Source organism: Pleuronectes platessa, chromosome 11, assembly GCF_947347685.1.
Source record: "Pleuronectes platessa chromosome 11, fPlePla1.1, whole genome shotgun sequence".
Taxonomy (NCBI): Eukaryota; Metazoa; Chordata; class Actinopteri; order Pleuronectiformes; family Pleuronectidae; genus Pleuronectes; species Pleuronectes platessa.
This window is the reverse complement of record NC_070636.1, coordinates 20,400,132-20,417,898: the sequence shown is the minus strand read 5'-3', so window position 1 is coordinate 20,417,898 and position 17,767 is coordinate 20,400,132. Positions and strand designations below refer to the sequence as shown.

At 40.6% G+C, this 17,767-nt stretch overlaps 1 protein-coding gene across 5 annotated transcripts in view; it reads left to right on the top strand.

Annotated features, from left to right (window-relative positions):
• ralgapa1 (Ral GTPase activating protein catalytic subunit alpha 1) overlaps nt 1-17,767 on the top strand; it is a 73,292-nt gene that overhangs the window by 48,812 nt on the left and 6,713 nt on the right. For 4 of the 5 annotated variants that reach the window (XM_053434445.1, XM_053434446.1, XM_053434449.1 and 1 more), the window contains one exon: nt 13,519-13,643. In XM_053434445.1, coding sequence (XP_053290420.1) covers nt 13,519-13,643 — 125 coding nt within the window. Of the gene's footprint in view, nt 1-13,518; nt 13,644-17,169; nt 17,202-17,767 lie in introns of all 5 variants that reach the window. The other variant, XM_053434447.1, reaches the window with a different exon arrangement.

Sequence of the window (17,767 nt, the reverse complement as noted above, 5' to 3'; positions counted from 1 at the left end):
CTGCAATGTCTGTTTTCTGAATATCTGTATTAATCTGCTGCTAATAGTCCATGTGTAGCTCTATGGGACTAAAGCATACAGATCTTTTGCTGTTTTCATTTGCCCAGAAAATAAATCCTTGGGGAGCAGTGTTTAAAACTGATCATATAACATGGGAAACAAGAAATGTAAATTCTTAGGATGCATTTTGAGAAAAGCTTTATCCAACAACAAGTCATCAAGATTGAAGATTGGAGATTATTTCAGGACTTTGTGAATCGAATGGGGAGATCAGTACCAATATCCTGTCCTGTTTGTATATGATAGGTGTGTGTGTGTGTGTGTGTGTGTGTGTGTGTGTGTGTGTGTGTGTGTGTGTGTGTGTGTGTGTGTGTGTGTGTGTGTGTGTGTGTGTGTGTGTGTGTGTGTGTGTGTGTGTGTGTGTGTGTGTACACACATTACGTTGGGTGTTGTTTATGAGTGTGTGTTGCTGTCCTCCATCTGCTCCTGGGTGATTGTGGTTCTGGGGAACAATGTTGGAGAGTTACTAAGCTGCTACACACACATACTGCCAGCAAGTGTTTGTGTGTGGATGAATTTTCGAATGTATATCATCTATCCATTTACACGTACACACATTTCCTGGTGTTTATGTTTCATGTGTACGTTTGTATGCATTTCACTTTAAGGATTAGAGAGGTGTGTGTGGGGGGGGGGGACATCCCCTCTAGTAGTTAATTGGCAGAGATAGCTGCACTGAGGCTGGGGTCAGCATATGGCTCAGTGTGATAGCGATGCTGTGTTTGTGTGTGTGTGTGTCACTGCCTTTCCCTCTCTTTCAGACTGTGTTCCCAGTAAATGATGGCAGCTCTGGGCACGTAGCGCTATTATCCACCATACACACACACACTCACATACTGAGAACAGCCAAACGCCAGCGGCCTGCCTGGCTTCTTTTTGCCAGCTCCCACAATAGAGTCTATTGTCCCAGTAAGGCTACAGTGTGTGTGCGGGTGTGTGTTTGCTGTGTGCGTGTGGGTGTTCTTCACCGTGGTATAAAGGTGAGGGCAAAACCTTACAAATTGAAGACATTTTGTAATTGCTGATGCTGAAATGGGGTCATGTTATCCTTCACCTCCCCAGAGTGCCGGCACTTCTGTCAGACATGAAAGGAGCCCTTCCTCTAAGACTAGAGCTGCAGTGAGAAATAAAGCTTCTGCATATTATCAGACGTGGATGAATAAAAATATGTTTCAACCATCTGTTCCTCAATGAAAATGCAGCATGCTGTGAGAAGCTATTCTGGAAAATCAGCACCACACATTGAGCGGCATTTGATGCTTAAAGGTACAATTAGGAATAGGGTTAAAGGTCTGTGTATTAGAGATGTGTGGTAGGTAATGTGTGTGTGTGTGTGTGTGTGTGTGTGTGTGTGTGTGTGTGTGTGTGTGTGTGTGTGTGTGTGTGTGTGTGTGTGTGTGTGTGTGTGTGTGTGTGTGTGTGTGTGTGTGTGTGTGTGTGTGTGTGTGTGTGTGTGTGTGTGTGTGTGTGTGAATACATGCAGGGGGGGAGGTGATTGTGGTTAATTGTTTCCCGTCGGGTAGATGGAGGAAATGAAAAGAAAAGGGTTGAGGAGGAGGGGTCATGGCTAATCTCTTCCAATTTTCCTTGGGGAAAAGTGTGTGTGTGTGTGTGTGTATCTTTGTGAGAACTGTGTGTGTGTGTGACATGCTCTCAGGATGTCTCTATGTTTGACCAGCACACACATTATTAGCACTTTGATCATTGACACTTTGGTGTATAATGATATTACACAGATAGCCTTCCTTTTTATTTGAATTATAGATCACTCGTCTTTAATTTTTTAAGTAAATAAGCATGGCTGTTAAAAAAATCTTTTTTTATTTTCCTGCTTTCACTGTGCTCAACATCTTCATCTTACCTCATGCAAGTGAATTCAAGCCCCGGTTACAGTAAAGCAGTTTTGAAAGGCTTCCTTTATCTATATGTTATCCAGTCCATTTATTGCATTAACTATAGAGTATTTATTACTACAAAAACCCTCCCCTGCTTTGTTTACAGATGTATTGTGAGGTTTGCATCTCCCTCACACATGTCAAATATACATTTTCTTTTTACAACAAATCTCTAGACAAAGACGTTGACTCATAAAACAGTCACAGGCAGATGGGGGGGTACCGAATGCTTCAAATGAATCCTCTCAGTGTTGTGGTAGGGGCGGCTGTGGCCGAGGGGTAGAGTGGTCGTACTCCAACCAGAGGGTCAGCGGTTCGATCTTCAGTCTTCCCCATCTGCATGCCGAAGTGTCCTTGGGCAAGACACTGAACCCCTCATAGATGTTGAATGAACTAATTGTAAGGTTAACAGTAAACAATAGCACCCACAGGTAGCCATCTGATGCACATGTCACATGGACAGATGTCTGAAACCTGAAATATCGAAAAGAAGCGGGCAAATTACTGATTCAGTGCTTTAGATTAGGGATGGGCATTCGATTAAATTGTCTTAATCGATCGTCGGGAGAATTAACGATAGATTTTCGATTAATCATTAATATGTTTATATTAAAATTCACTATTTATAGGCTATATTAAAATGCAGTGAAATTAGAAAAAACACAGCGTGTTTCCTCATTGAGATATTTATTACAAGATGCACAACTCTTGTGGCAGTTAAACGGGATCAGTTCAATGGTTACACTTGAAAATATGCGCTGCTGTACTCTTAAGCCCCGATGAGAGAGCAGCAGCTAGCTGCTGAGAGCTAGCTGGATTTGACGGTTCTCGACCTCTCAGTCCGGTTGTTGTCACGCCCTCACTCCCGGAACCCCTCACCCAGACCCGAGTATGTCCAGGTTCCTTTCCGTGTGGGGTCCGTGTGAGGACATGAAACCGAGCAGCTGCTAACATCCTCGCTGTGCTGCGTTCAGGGCAACTCGGATATTCCGACCTCCTACCACATAGCGAACATGCAATCGATTTCATTTATGAAAAAATTATGTCATCGACGAAATTCTTAATGATCAATTAATTGATCGTCGATTAATTGTGCCCATCCCTACTTTAGATATTACTCATGTTCTATCTAGGGATGGGTATCGTTTGGTTTATATCCGATACCGGTGCTTAACCGATACTTTTAAAACGATACCGGTGCCTAAACGGTGCCTGAACCGATACTTAAAAAAAAAAAAAATCACAAAACGACGCTTGACGACATTTAATAAAAGGCTTTTTTATTGCCAAATATATTAACTGTTTAAAGTAGACTATAAATATAAATAAATACAAAACACTTTTTAACTGAAAACTAAGAATTATATATGAACTGTTAACAAAAGTTTACACTAAACTTAAATAAATAAAAATAAATACAAAACACACATACTCTAACTCGTGACTCTGACTTCGGTGCCTGAGCCAATTGAAGACTGAGGGTCGCTTCCATCACACGGAGACCCACGTAACTCCGCGGCTGGGGCTGTCGCAGGCAGGCTTTGGCCCGCCTTCGTCCCCCCAAAATGCAGACGCTTTTGTGAAACCTTTCTCGGCGTTGACTTCGTTCCTCCCGCACTCAGCCTTTCCAAGCCGACCCAGAGCCGGTCGCGGCATACCGCCACGGAGGAAATGCACCCGGCGGGGGCCAGCCAGCGCCGGGGAGAGGTCTCGCGAGGAGATCCTCCCAAACCTGCACGGAAGCCCTGACGCACGCGTCAGGGTAGCTACTGAAGCGCGGAGACAAGAGTTTGTCCACAGGCAGACGCGCCCGACTCATGCAGGGGCCCGACGGGAGGCGCCCCTTCCCCTGAAGGAAGGAGTGGAAGTGTGAGGAGGCGGGAGGAACGACGACCTCTGTATTCAATTGGCTCAGGCACCGAAATTAAGCACCGAAATCTGCGTTGCATTTCGGTCCGGGTAGGTACCGGTTGTATTGTACCCAACCCTAGTTCTATCATGGGTATTTACTCTTATTTTTAAAACAGCACCTTTTACCCTGTCTAAAACAGCCCTCCTCAGATTGCCCTGTTTTGAGTGCCCCGCCCCCCTCACCCCCGGTGAGCCTGGCTGCGAGAGCCCTAGCTCCCCAGCGCAGCCCCGCAGCAGTGGGAGCAGTGGGAGCCTGAGCTAGCGCAGCAACATCCTTCCACACTGTTGAGTCAACGTTTAGAAGTGTCCCGGGGGTCCCTTGTTTATGCGGCCACTTAAATGTCTGACGGGTAGCAGCAGCGAGCTAACGCTAGCCGGGGGGAGCCCCTAGGGAGCCCTAGGGTGCTCGCGAGCCCGGCTCCCCAGCTAGCATTAGCTTATGAGCTAACCGGGCCGGTGGAGCCCAGCTAGCGTTAGCTCGCTCGTCCAAGGCCATGTAGCGAGACTCCCTACATAGGCATGGTGTGACTATGACGTTTATTTCGGTTGTAATCCCATTCGACGCACTCTAGCGTGTAGTTTCTGACATAGAGGAACCACAACAAATTGCAGGAGTTGTTTTTATTCCAGAGATTTTGGGACTGTAGACATGCCAGATACCCACATTAACGTGTAGAAGCACTACAAAAGTGGAATTTTCATAATATGTCCCCTTTAAAATACATGATTTATGTAATGACCAAGTCTGCGTGTGTCTCAAGAGTCTGAAAGTGTGTTTTTTTGTGTGCACACTTACACACCTTTTCACAGAGAGCTGTGCAGGCACATGAGTTGTAGCCATCAGCGGCTTGATCACACCATGTTCGAGCAGACCCCCCTCCGACTCGTAAACAAGCTAATCTGCAGTGTGTGTGTGAATGTGTGACTGCACTTTGTGCCAGGGCGTGCAAATGTAAGTATTTTTTTATGTGACAAGGTGTTTAAGATTCAGACTGGGATGTCACAGATGAACAAGAAGACGGCTTAAGTTCAGCACAGAGTAAACGTTTGATCATGAGCTCTGAGAGCTGCCTTCAACAGAGAGAACCAAGGCAGACAGTGGGGGTATAAGGCAATAATTAATTAATGATTAATCACTGTTGGAAAAAAAGCTTTTAAACAATACATGCCATGAAAATTATTCATATTGCCAAGTCCCAAGTAAGACAGTAATTAATCTGCTAGGCAATATCTGGCAATTTGAGGTAATTGGCCCAAAAAATAAGAAATGGCAATGATCAAACATGTATATATATTTTTCATATCTAAAATACAGTTAGAAGTACATGTGTACCTGGCTGTGCTACATTTCTTATTTAGTTTATTGAATTTTTTATGCCACATTTTAATTATAATTTAGTTGTTGTTTTTAACAGATACATCAAATAAAAACAAAGATCTCTGCTCATTGGTTTTCTGGAAAAACAAATATATCAGTGAACCACAACTCATAGGCAATAGTTTGATCCCAGCGTCCCAAATGTTTTCAGTGTGACCAAAAAACATTTTATTCACATTATTACTTTAACGTACAGTATATTCGGGCTGCAACTGATAATTGTTTTCAGTTAATCTGCTGATGATTTAAAAAAATGTTCTTCATCATGATAGTTTTGTCTACCTACTAATTTAAACCCCGAAAATATTCAGTCCACAAAAACACGAGATATGAAATCATGAGATATTTGATTGGTCATTTTATCTATATATTTCCTAACTTGTCCTTTGAAACTGTCTAATCGCGACCTATTGTGAACAGTGTCCATATCTTTGAATTTAACATATGGACACGTGTGCATGTGGTGAATATTGTGTAACTGTTGTTAGAGCCTGAAGATAAGAGCAGGATCCATCTCCCTAATCAGAGAATTATTATTATGGCTTCAGTGATAATCACCAACACCCATGCTGTGTGTGTGTGTATGTGTCCGCGGAATAACGCTTGTAATTGTGCTGGCAGCTTTAGGGCTCCCCAGTGGTGACAGGGAGGAGGGTGTGAGTGGGTTTGTGTCTACACTCACACACACACACACACACACACACACACACACACACACACACACACACACACACACACACACACACACGTGTCAAAGGGTGAAGTAGTTGGGTGACAAGGGGCCAATTAATGTATCACGTCTGTTTTTCTCCTCCGTCTTTGTATTTGAATTGGGTTAAAGAGCAGATGAATAGGGGCAAATAAAATTTTGTACGAGTGTGTGTACGTGTGCGTTTGTGATGTCCGTGCACATCGAGCCCCCACAATAAGTAGTGCATTAGACCAACCTATCTCTGCCCTCATCTTTGGCCTACGTGGACACACACACATTCATAATGAAATCACAAAGCCTCCATATCATTGCTATCACAGAAAGATATAAACCCATTAGCGTGTTCCTTTGGGCATGGACACACACGCATACATGCTCAGGTTTATCATTACACGCTGCAAAGCTTTTCCAATTGTATTATCCCTCTGATGTCCTTCTCTCTGTTGTCTGTTCCAATGCCTAGGGTGGAGAGGACAGATAGGTTTGGAGTGTTAGTGCGTGCGTTAGCGTGTGTGTGTGTGTCTGTGCACTTGTGTTTCTGAGACAAGCCCTAGGAAATGGGCAGAAGTATTGTTGCAGTTTTAATGTAATTTTTCACCTTTTAAAAGTAGGCGTTTGCCATATAACATTTATACATAACATCTCTGCTTTGTTCAGGTAGGAAAGACGGTTAGACTCTGCTGCCCCACAGTCACAGAGATGTTGAATGAAGCTGTGGTTCGTTCACTTTTCTATCGAAAGGAAAGCGAATCTTAAAACCTTGAAGAAAAAAATTTGAATTGCTCTGAGTGAACACTGTCCAGAGAAAGCCGGACCCATCAGTGGTGGCTCCTCTAACCCACTTATCATTTTAGTTTTTTGTCAATATAAAAGCAGCACAGACCAGTCAGGCTTGTAAATATGACAATACTGATTTTCACTGCATTTATATATTTAAGTGGACAATTCAGACAAGCCATCAGAGTTGCATGGAAAATATCTGTGCGCAGAGTTATTGCCTTATAAAATAAAAAAATCTGTATATATAGTTTTATATATTGAGGTCTACATATAGAATACCATGATGTTAGCATAGGGTATATCAGAATTGATATGAATTAATCGCTTTGTTTTTTTGTTTTTTTCCCGTATTTGCTAATGTTCCTCATTCTTAACTCAAGTTAACATGGTTCTACTTTTCTTTCTGTTTTCTCCGATAAGGTTAAAGACATCACATCCTTTCCACTCAAACTTTTGTAAAATTACTCAACAGTCAAATTGATGTTACCTGCGCCACACGTTAGTAAGAGTTATTCCAAGCTTCACATATGTTATTTTAATGATTGTTGACTGCAGGGCTGATGATACTGAGACTAATGTTAGACATTATCTGCTCCGCTGCTCCACCAGCGGCTCCACTTGAACAGTAGAGAGGACTCTCACTCAAAGGCTATTGATCTGCTCTCTCACCACCACCACTGTAGCTGCCTCTGTCTATGAAGCCTCATCTTTATTGTCTGTACAATAACCATATATGTCACTGACAATGACATGTATAGGTGACCATATGGCGATAATGAGATACTTAGTGCAGTGCTAGATCAAAACCTACCTGTTTGAAATAAGCGGTTTGCTTGGCCTGTGGAGATGCTGTTTGGAGCTTTTCTTTCTGAAACTGTAAAGTGACCTTCAGTAATTGAACCGCAGCAAGTAAAGACCAGCTGCAGGACTCAGGCCACAGAACCCTGAAGCTGCACCAATGCTGCTGGTCTGGTGTTTATTCAAAGTTTATCAATATTGAACTTATCTTATGTCCAATACACTGCTCTTCCTTGAGCCAATAACGTTACACATGAAGTGTGAAACTGATGCGATAAACTGTACTCAAGGTTTGTGTTTCACATACACACAGAGATTTCTGGAATTATTAGATAGATTTATTCCAGGCATAGAGAATATGGATCTTGAATATAAAAATCAGGCCTTAAGGAATCATCTGCGTCTTTCCAAATAGCTCCATCATTAATTGCATTAGTTTGTGTTTTCCTGTTTTCTTTACTTATCCTCACAGGATGTTTTACCTATCATGATAATTCTATTTTCAGGTTGCACGTCCCTCTGTCTGATTCATTCTCTCTGCAAATCAGTAGTGGATGATCTTCCCAAAAAATAATATCACTATCTTTTTTTCTTAAAGAATCACAATCCAGGATCCGTCCTGAGCGTAACACTCTCGGAACGTCTCCATTTAGCTTGAATAGATTTGCTGGATCGCATCCAGAAGTGCAGGGCATTGGCCAACAAAGTTTATATTTTATTTTATTTTATAATTTTATTATTTAATTTATTTAATTCTTTGAGACTGTTCAGAGCCACACTACTTGTAGTACTTAACCTTGTTTTTGAATCTCAATTTTTACGGTTAAATTAATTTAAATTCCTCAGTTAATTGTTAAACCGTAAATCTAAACCATACATATTTATCTCTTAGATCATTGTGTAAATGAGAATTAAATGAACTCACTTCTAACTAAGATCAGTGGAGCTGAACGCTCTTAGTTGGCACATCATTTCACATGTACATATACACTGTATATTTTCCGACCAAAATCTATTAATAGACTCACACACTTGTACACACACACACAGAGTCACCCACACATCCCAGCAGTGGGCCCGACTCCTAATGCGCTAACAAGCTCCCTTTCGCCCCTTTCGCCTCCTCTCCTCTGGCCTCCCTCAGTCACAAGTGATCGCAGTAGTCGAACCCCACCACAATGAGCTGCACTGCAGGAGAGAGAGGGAGAGAAAAGGTCTAAAATGGAGAGAGGGAGAGAAAGAGAGGGAGAGAGCTGGAGAAAGTACTCTTTTCAGCCACGCACAAGAAAATGAGTTTCTGACTCAACACAAAGGAGCCTTTTTTATCCTCCCCCTCTGTCTTCTGTCTCTTTCCCGTATGCCTTTCTCCCTATTCTCCCTCACCAGCTCTCTCCCCTCTTTCTCTCCTCATAATTTTCACCCTCTCTTTGCCTTTCTCTCCAAAAGAGAGATGTTTTGCTGCTAATGACTTAATAAGAGGAGCCATCTGAAATTCAATTACAGTAGATTTCATAGTGACATTTGGATGAAGGCAAAGATGTGTGAGCACGACGCAGGTCTATTTTCTTTGACCTCGCACTAGCTTCTGCTTTTTCAATACCAATAATAATAGCTTAATTTGTTTATCTTGATTCATGGATACATGCCATACTAAATACTACACAAGCAGACCCTAACCTTAACACAGGTAAATAATAATAATTGACAAATGCAACTTGATTGAAAGCTCCAGATCTAAGTCTAAATGAAATGCACTTTTCCAATGTCAAAAATGACTGAATGAAGTTTTCACAGCATTTGTCGACAACAACATATGGAAGTTATACTAACACCTGGACGACACATGCATGGGGTGTAAAGAAAATGGAAAAATAAAGGAGTTGTAGCATTTGCAAAATTAGAAAGAAAACACCCGAAATGGTAGCATCGTACATTAAATATTTCAGGTTTGGTTTTTATAACAAGCTGAATACAATCTGTCATAATGCTGTATAGTGGTCATAATGTTCTGTCACATGTAAACTGGAACATGATTGAACTATAATGTCAACTACTCATATAACCCCCACGATTATGAAATAAAGTCTTATTCTGAATAAAGTCAATAGTCAGAATATCACTGTCCATTTAAATGTATGCAGTGATATCTACTGGCACCGGTACACTCCCTAATTAACAGCACGTCCAATTAGGAAGTAGTGAAGGTCACATATCATATGTACTGTTTGGTGAAATGCAAAAAAGCAACAGCAATGACTGGTATAGTATGAAGTCAGATGATCTTTTGAGTTGGATCAATAAGAACTGTATCAGCTCATGTTGCTGTTAAAGCCTCAACACATATTCTAGTGTTTTTACTGATGTCGCCTCTTCTCAAGACTGTGGCTGTGTGCAAAGTCACAACCTGCCTTCAGCAAAGTGCACTTCATCCACCATGTATTCACCTCCACCATTTTACCTCACTTATTTGTGTGAAATGTATGCTCTATATAATACACTATAAATGATTCATAGACACAATATGTCTACCTTCCATGAAAAATCCCACAATTCCACACGATGCTTCACATTTGATAGATTACATTATCATCACTGTATCAGTGATGATACAAAATGATGATGATTCATAAGTGTTGAAAGTCTCACTTTGCTGTAGAGTAAAGTACAGGGCATTTATCTATAACACAAGTCATTTCTTTGTATCCAGACTGTGCTTGATTGACAGCTACCTCTATCTCCTTTACACCCTAGTTTTGTTGCATCTGTTTGGGTGGAGCAGTTTACACTTATATTTCAGTTATACTGGAAATCTAAAAAGGATTAATTATGCAAAACTCTTTTTTATGCTTGGCCAGGATGTAAACGTGTATCAATTATAAAAACACAATGGAAACAGACCTCCACCTGTGAGAGCTTTACATTATAGACCTGCCGTCGCTGTGCTGATGTTGCTGCTGGTCAGTGGGAGCTGGTGTTTATGACAGTGACATAAGGCCACAGGCAGAAACCCTTGCTGAGAGGAAGAAAGAATGGGAACAGAGAGATAACGGTAGCAGATAGAAAGAGTGGAGAACAGTGTTGCTCCTGTCATTTATCTCAGCAGAGGTACCATGTCTCTGTATTTATTTCTCCTCATTCTCTCTCTCTGTGTCCCTGTCTCTATGGATGTCTTTGTTACCGGTTTCTTACAGCGTTCTCTTAAATGTCTGCCGACGCTCTTTTCACATTGTTTTTCTTGCTGCAGTTTCACATGGGAAACATTATAGAAGTTATAAAAGTATTTGTTGTTTGGAGGAGAATCATACTTTTTTCCAATTGCGTCACCTCCTCACATCTGCCCCCCTCACACGCTCATTCATCAAAGGGGGAAGTGCGACGCAGGGGAGCGGGAAGCAGGAAAAGGCAAACGGCGAGAATCACATCGAGACTCGGTGTGAGAGACACTGACTCTGACGCTCTGGGTGTGTGCTACTGCTGCTCTGCTCTCACCAAGAGAAAGCTGCACACACACACACACCGTTACTTAAATATCCTCCTCTCTGTCTCACCCGCTGTCCTCCCCTCTCACCTCCTTCGTGACTCTCTGCGGTATACTCACCCCTTCTTCCTCTTCACCCTCATTCCACACACAATTTTTTTTTTACAAGTGCTCTTCCTCCCTCAGCATCTCGCTTTCTTTGCACCTCCAGCCTCCATCCCTGCCTCTTTCCCACCCTCGCCCCCCCTCCTTTCCTCACCTTCGTCAGTACCAGAGGTTCCATGAGGGTTTTCAAAACAATAGCTGTTTTGTGTTTTTTAGATGTGGAATCAAGATTGTTAGTTTCGCTTTAACTACTCATCTGTCCCAAGTTTATTGAAGTTTCCTCCTCTCTGCTTTGCCAGCTCTTTCCACTCATCCCCCACCTCCTCCTCCTCTCTCTCTCCTTTCTGCCAGCGCAGTCTGTCCCTCCACTTTAAAGGAGCCATATTGTTGTTATTATCATTGTCTCTAACTGGATCAGTTACCATTAGACCTGAATCTTTCTGCTTCTGAGGCCCATAGACCAGCTCTCTAACCCAATAGAAATCCCATGGGCACTCTTACAGATGGCTCACCCATTCTCAACATGTACATACACACACACACACACACACAGGAGTACAGAAACACAGATTTCATTCTGAAGATTCATCGACCTAATCCCATCACACTCAAACAGGGACACATGCACTTATATACACACGTGCCTGTTCATAACCAACCTTATCAAATATAGACACACACACATAAACACTCATTGAAAATCCCCCGTTATTGGAGCTAACTGAGCAAATGTTAGTGCTATTGGGAGCTGATGGGGCGGTGTGTGTGTGTGTGCGTGTGCGTGTGCGTGTGCGTGTGTGAGCATGCGTGCGTGCGAGCGTGTGTGTGTGTAAGACTGAAACAGCCACATATGTTATTACGGTTGGATGTATGAGTGGGGGGGCTCAGGACGAGAGGGTAAATGTCATTTCATCAATGAGGTTATCTCTAATAGATGGACAGTTGAAGTCCTGGTTTCCATTTACTCTGCTCTCTGCTGAATCCCTGTACCTCTCTTCAGATCCATCGCTTAAGGCCATAATGACAAGTGATAAAAGGCCTTTGCTTTACATTTCAGTTTTCCCGTCTCCAACATGCTCAGTAGATTCGAGTGGAAATGAGGCCATGAAGAGTTCACTGGCCTCTGTTGCCAACCGTGTTTTTATCTGAAAAATCCTGTGTTTTATGATTCATTCTTTAATAGTTGTTTTCTTTTCCTCTTGTAGCTTTACTCTACTTTTTTCTAATTCAGTTTTGTCATAGTTTTCTTTTCTTTATTTTAGGTTCAGTTAAATTTCCCTGTGTTATTTATGTGATATTGTAGTCCAAGGGCCAGACCAGCAGCACCCAAACCTTCCATTCACTACCCACCCCTGCAGGTGAGAAGGTGAATAAAACATTCGCTTCCTGTTGCAAATTGCAGCGTGGTGAAGTTTGACCCACATTATTTGCTTCTCCTTTACGTATATGTAACCGTGCCCTAACACTTTAAAAAGGTACTCCAATAATTGATTTAGTGCACCATTTGATTTAAAATATACTGGATTGTTTCACTACAGCACTGTTATTGCATATCAGCTATGTCACTTTTTGACAGTTAAACTATTTATTAATAAGTCCTGCTTTAAGTACCAATTACAATGATAATGTATATAGCACCTTTCATAACATAAAGTGCAGCTTTTAAGATAGGAAAAGATATTTGAACAGTAAAATATATGAAAAAGGGGGTTAAGTTTCAGTTAAAGAAAAGTCATGCTTGGATCAATTAACAGCAAGATCATGAATAGAAACATTGAAACCTGCTAATTCTAACCAATATTTAATGAAAAATGTGGTTCCTTTATATGATACATGAAAATATTTAAACAGTGCAAAAGATAAGATGTTAGAGGAGCTTCTTAAAAAAAGTAATTGTTCACTTTAGTGATTTAGTCTCCATAAAGCCGGAGAACTTAATGTACACATGTTTATCATGGTACAAATCTGTGCAGCTAAGGTCAATATGTCCTGATTTCATTCACGACTACAGATCAAGTTCCAAAAACACTTGATCCTACAATTACCAAGATGCAGCTGGTAGTGTTTCATCAGAACAAACTCCAAACTGTAATTTAAAAACAGAAATTCAACACATGTGTTTAGCCCTAAATATGACAATTACATTTTTTGGCAAATTTGCATTATTTTGTTGTTTGAGGTTAGTTTTTGATCAAGATTTTCTTGAGCCGCCACAGTGGACGTTCATAGGGGACAACATGGCTATAATTTCAAAGTCATTTCTTTATTGACGGATGATAACACTGCATATTGGCAGGGTTTTTATCCCCGTCTTGAACTCAATTCTATCATTCTCTTAGCTTCCTATAACCTGTTGGTATTTGAGTCTTTATTACTGTTTGGCCTTGACCTTTGACCCAAGCTATGAGGAGCGCGCTCGGTACCTAGAAACCATCGTGCAGCACCACCAGGAGCCGACCACGTTTGAGGATTACGCCGCCCGAGTGTACAGTCCTGCTCCCTGCAATCACCTGCCATCTGACACAGGTAACACCTGATCCTTCCCCACCAGACACATTTACAAAAACAACACCAACGAATATACTTGTCAGTCAAAGCCTCTGTGGCAGGCATTCACAGAGTGGGTGGATAAAGCAACTCTGAAGCTGCTTACGACAGGGGGGTTGTCTGTTTACTTATATGCGTTATAATTTATTTATTTTTTAAACGCAAGTATGTTAAGTGACACTTAACTATGCTGACTTTCTTTCGCTTTAACTTGTATTGTGATAAATCTGCCTTCCCAATATTGAAATGTCCTCTAGCATATTTTAACTACAGAGAGGCCCCACACACAGACACGCACTCCCCCATTGACACACACTGGGCACTCACAGTCTGATGTGGAGCTCTGTCTCCAAAGCGTCTCTTAGGAATTGTCTGACATCTGATCAGCTGTGGAGATGCAGGCAGACACAGTTAAACTCTGACGAATGACTCTCTCATGTAACCTGTCACGTTTCATGGATGCATACTGATCGGTATTGTTTCTGGATAGGTTGATTTACGCTGGTTTAATGGACTCACTTCTAATCCAGTTAATTCATATGGCAGTCATTTACAATAATTACATTTCCAGATACAAGCCACACATTTTCTTAATAGGTCATACTCCTACAGCAAAAAGGAATAAAACATGGATAGGTTGAAGGTTGAAGATTTAGGTACTGTCTGGATTCCAGGGATTCTTCATTTGAAATTGCTAAATTAACTTAAAATGAAACTGATTTATTAAAAGTTTTCTATTTCACATTGATTTCAATCATTAACTTTACCATATTTGAAAGAAGACAAAATTGGCAACACTTGAGCAGCTTTCAGGCATGCACTGAGCTGTGCATGTAAAAATGTGCACGCAAAAATGTGAACATGTCTTTGCAGAGATTCTCATGCTGTGTTGTGCATGTGTGAAAGTCAAACTGCGGATAAACTCTGTGGCCATTTCTCGCCTTTTATTTTACTTACAGTAGGGCTGGGCAATTAACCAAGTTAACGAAACCAACCTTTATAACATCTGAGCCACTTAAAAATTTAAATAATATTCAAGGTTTAGTGTTTCCGTATATTTCCAATCCAGACCTTGTCAGAGAACTAGTAGGGTGAACATTTTGGGAATATTCAAAATTTGAAACTTTCTGGAAATTTTGGGGTAATTTATACTAGCTGTATTTACCTTACATACAGACATAAATATAAAAAAAATGTTTTGTCTTAAGCAGACATTCATGCAAACGTTTCTAATACAAATTTTTAAATCCACTTGTGAATAGAACTTAAATGGATTCTTTCATTGAACAACAAAAAACATGAATGTTGAATAACATAATTGATTTCCTTATGCTAACTTTAGCCACTTGCCAGCTAGACAATTTTGTTCCGGTGGACTATAAATACGGTACCTGTTTGCGTTGTCAATCCATAATGGATACAGTGTGCTTTCTCGGACAAGAGGACTTCGGACTTTCATTTGACGCATTTGATCATGTCGGGTTGAGAGAAAAATAAAACACAAATCCATTAATTCTGTCAATTTGGTTTACAATAGCTAGCTACATCCTTCGATAAGAAACACAGCATGTGCTGCATTCCATATGTCTTTAAAATAGGCGTTTCTATTGCTCAGCCTTTAATATGCGCTAATTACTTTTATTTTCGATAAGTCGCCCAACTAACGCTTTTTTGATGGACCCCAACAGCGCGAGTAATCGAGGTGATGGTTTATTTTTGTGTGGACATAAATACATCCTACTCTCAATGCTGTAAAAATTTAGCCTACTGTATACAAATAAACTTTATATTAAAATGAACATGGCTTCAGTAATCAATATGCTAGGTAACGACAAAGACGTTCAAATACAACAGAAAGTCAGAGGTTAACGTTTCTGACAAACAATGTTCCCAGCTAGCTGTATCCAGGGTCCTGCTGAGCTAGGCTGGCCTAGTCCTGTTTCCAACTACATCTAAGTCCCTTATTATACACTAACTTTTGCACAAAAAAAGGGTGAACATTTTCACAGTTCCCGAGCTTAGCTTCTCATGGAAAGTTTCCAAAAAAATTCGCCCCTTTTCAACCCTTATCTGGATTAAGTGAAATTATCCACATAAGATTTAACATGTTGACATAAGTGTGATATTATTTTTGAACTTGAACTTTTGTAGCATATTAAACAGTAAACTATAATTTAAGATATATCATGTTTGAATGTAGCAATCCATATGAAAAAGTGGAAAAGTCCGACAAGTCTCTGGTTAACTTAAGTCAGTTAACTCTAAGTTAGTTAAGTTATGGTAACAAAAGAAGCTCTCTACTACATTTTGGAACAGTGTTTTTTATATTAAAAATGCTTTGGCCACCAGTTTTCATCAGAAACAGATGTAATGAGTGAAAAACTTTGTTCAACTTCAAGCCATGTTCAAAACTCCTATTAGTTCAGTAGTTGGTTGTAGAATAGGCTCCATTAGTCATATATTCCTAATATGTACAATAATATCCCCCTGGTCCAAATATGTGTTGATGCATGTATTAAGCTCAGCTGGCACATGGTGCAGTGAAGTAACCAATCAGCAGCTTCAGCTGTGTGATAAGCTTGGCGATGACAAATGTTGATCCAAACTCTCACTGTTGATTGCCAGGTCCTCCCTGTTGCCAGCTTCCCTCGCTGTATTTTACTATGTTTCTACATTCGATCTGACATGTCAGCTAAATGCCTTGAATTGCTCATTCAGCTTAAAACGCTGAGACACAGCACCTCAGTCTTTCTCTGGCAGAGAAGACCCTGGGTGTAAACCTAGCTAATGTTCAGATTCTGTATTTGTTTGTCTATATCTATTATTGATCACTCTTGTTTTTCTTTGCCAACTCATACTTGCTCATACACCAGCTGTTGTGTTACAAAATAATATTAATAATTTTGTGGGAATAATCATCCGTCTTTGAGGCTGAATGACATCCAACACAACCTGATACAGTTTTTGAATTCCCTAAATGTTAATGTAGAAGCTCGTGTCACATCTGTGGGTGGTTGTGGTGTGTTGTTCAGCCCCAAACACCTTTTCAGAACACAGGAGCAACCAGTTATTTTCTTAGTCATATGATATTTCTATATATATCCATTTGTCCTAGTGTGCAAAACATGTTCAGAATTCAGATTTTTTTTAATAATACAGAAATAATTAAAATGATAATAATCCTGTGCTCTGAAATTAAGCCCGCTCAAATTACTGCAACCTCCTCTCTCTCTCTCTCTCTCTCTCTCTCTCTCTCTCTCTCTCTCTCTCTCTCTCTCTCTCTCTCTCTCTCTCTCTCTCTCTCTCTCTCTCTATTAACTGACAGGTTCCCCTCCCTTAACAGCACAATGATCAAACATTCTTCTCTCTGTCTGTTTTTATTTTTATTTTTTTCATTTATTTATTTTTTTCATTTGTTTCCTTTTTTGTGTTTTTCATTTTACATTTTTTTTGGTTGTTTCTTTTTTTCTTCTTTTTTTTTCCTTTTGTTCCCCCCCTCCTTTAGATCGTATTGTCTCACTTGCCAATAGTTAAAAGGTAAGCCTTGTCATATGATTGACGTGCCCTGTTTTGATTGGCTCTGCCTACTGACATTTCAGCCTAACCTACTCTGTCCTCTGATTCTTCCACCACGTTGTGTTTATCTCTGTATGTTTCTTCCTCTGTGTCCTCTACACTTTAAGCAGGTCTGCATGTTTATAGCAGTCTTCGCTTACTATTCAAAAGGACTTGTCATTTCCAGCTCCTCTGTGAGTGTAGTTTGGTAAGATGAAATCTTAAACTTTAGCTCGATCTCTTGATTGAACTTCAAAAAGAAAATATAATCTTCTTCCTGTGCCCCTCCTGCTCAGTTAATTAAGGTAATGTGGCTCTTGTTCTCAATTGTCGTTTCAATTGATGTAACTGCATGGGCCCACAAGGGATGTTAAAGAGCTGGCAGTGAACGCAGCCAATCACAGCCCACTGAGAACACAGCATATTGACAAAAAGTCTATTGAACAGATCCTCTTTTATTTGGACTCTTGTTTATGTTCACCTGAGTAATCCAACTCTTCCTTTAGCTCTGTTTTGGACTCTTATTAGCTCCCAAGTATCTGACGCTT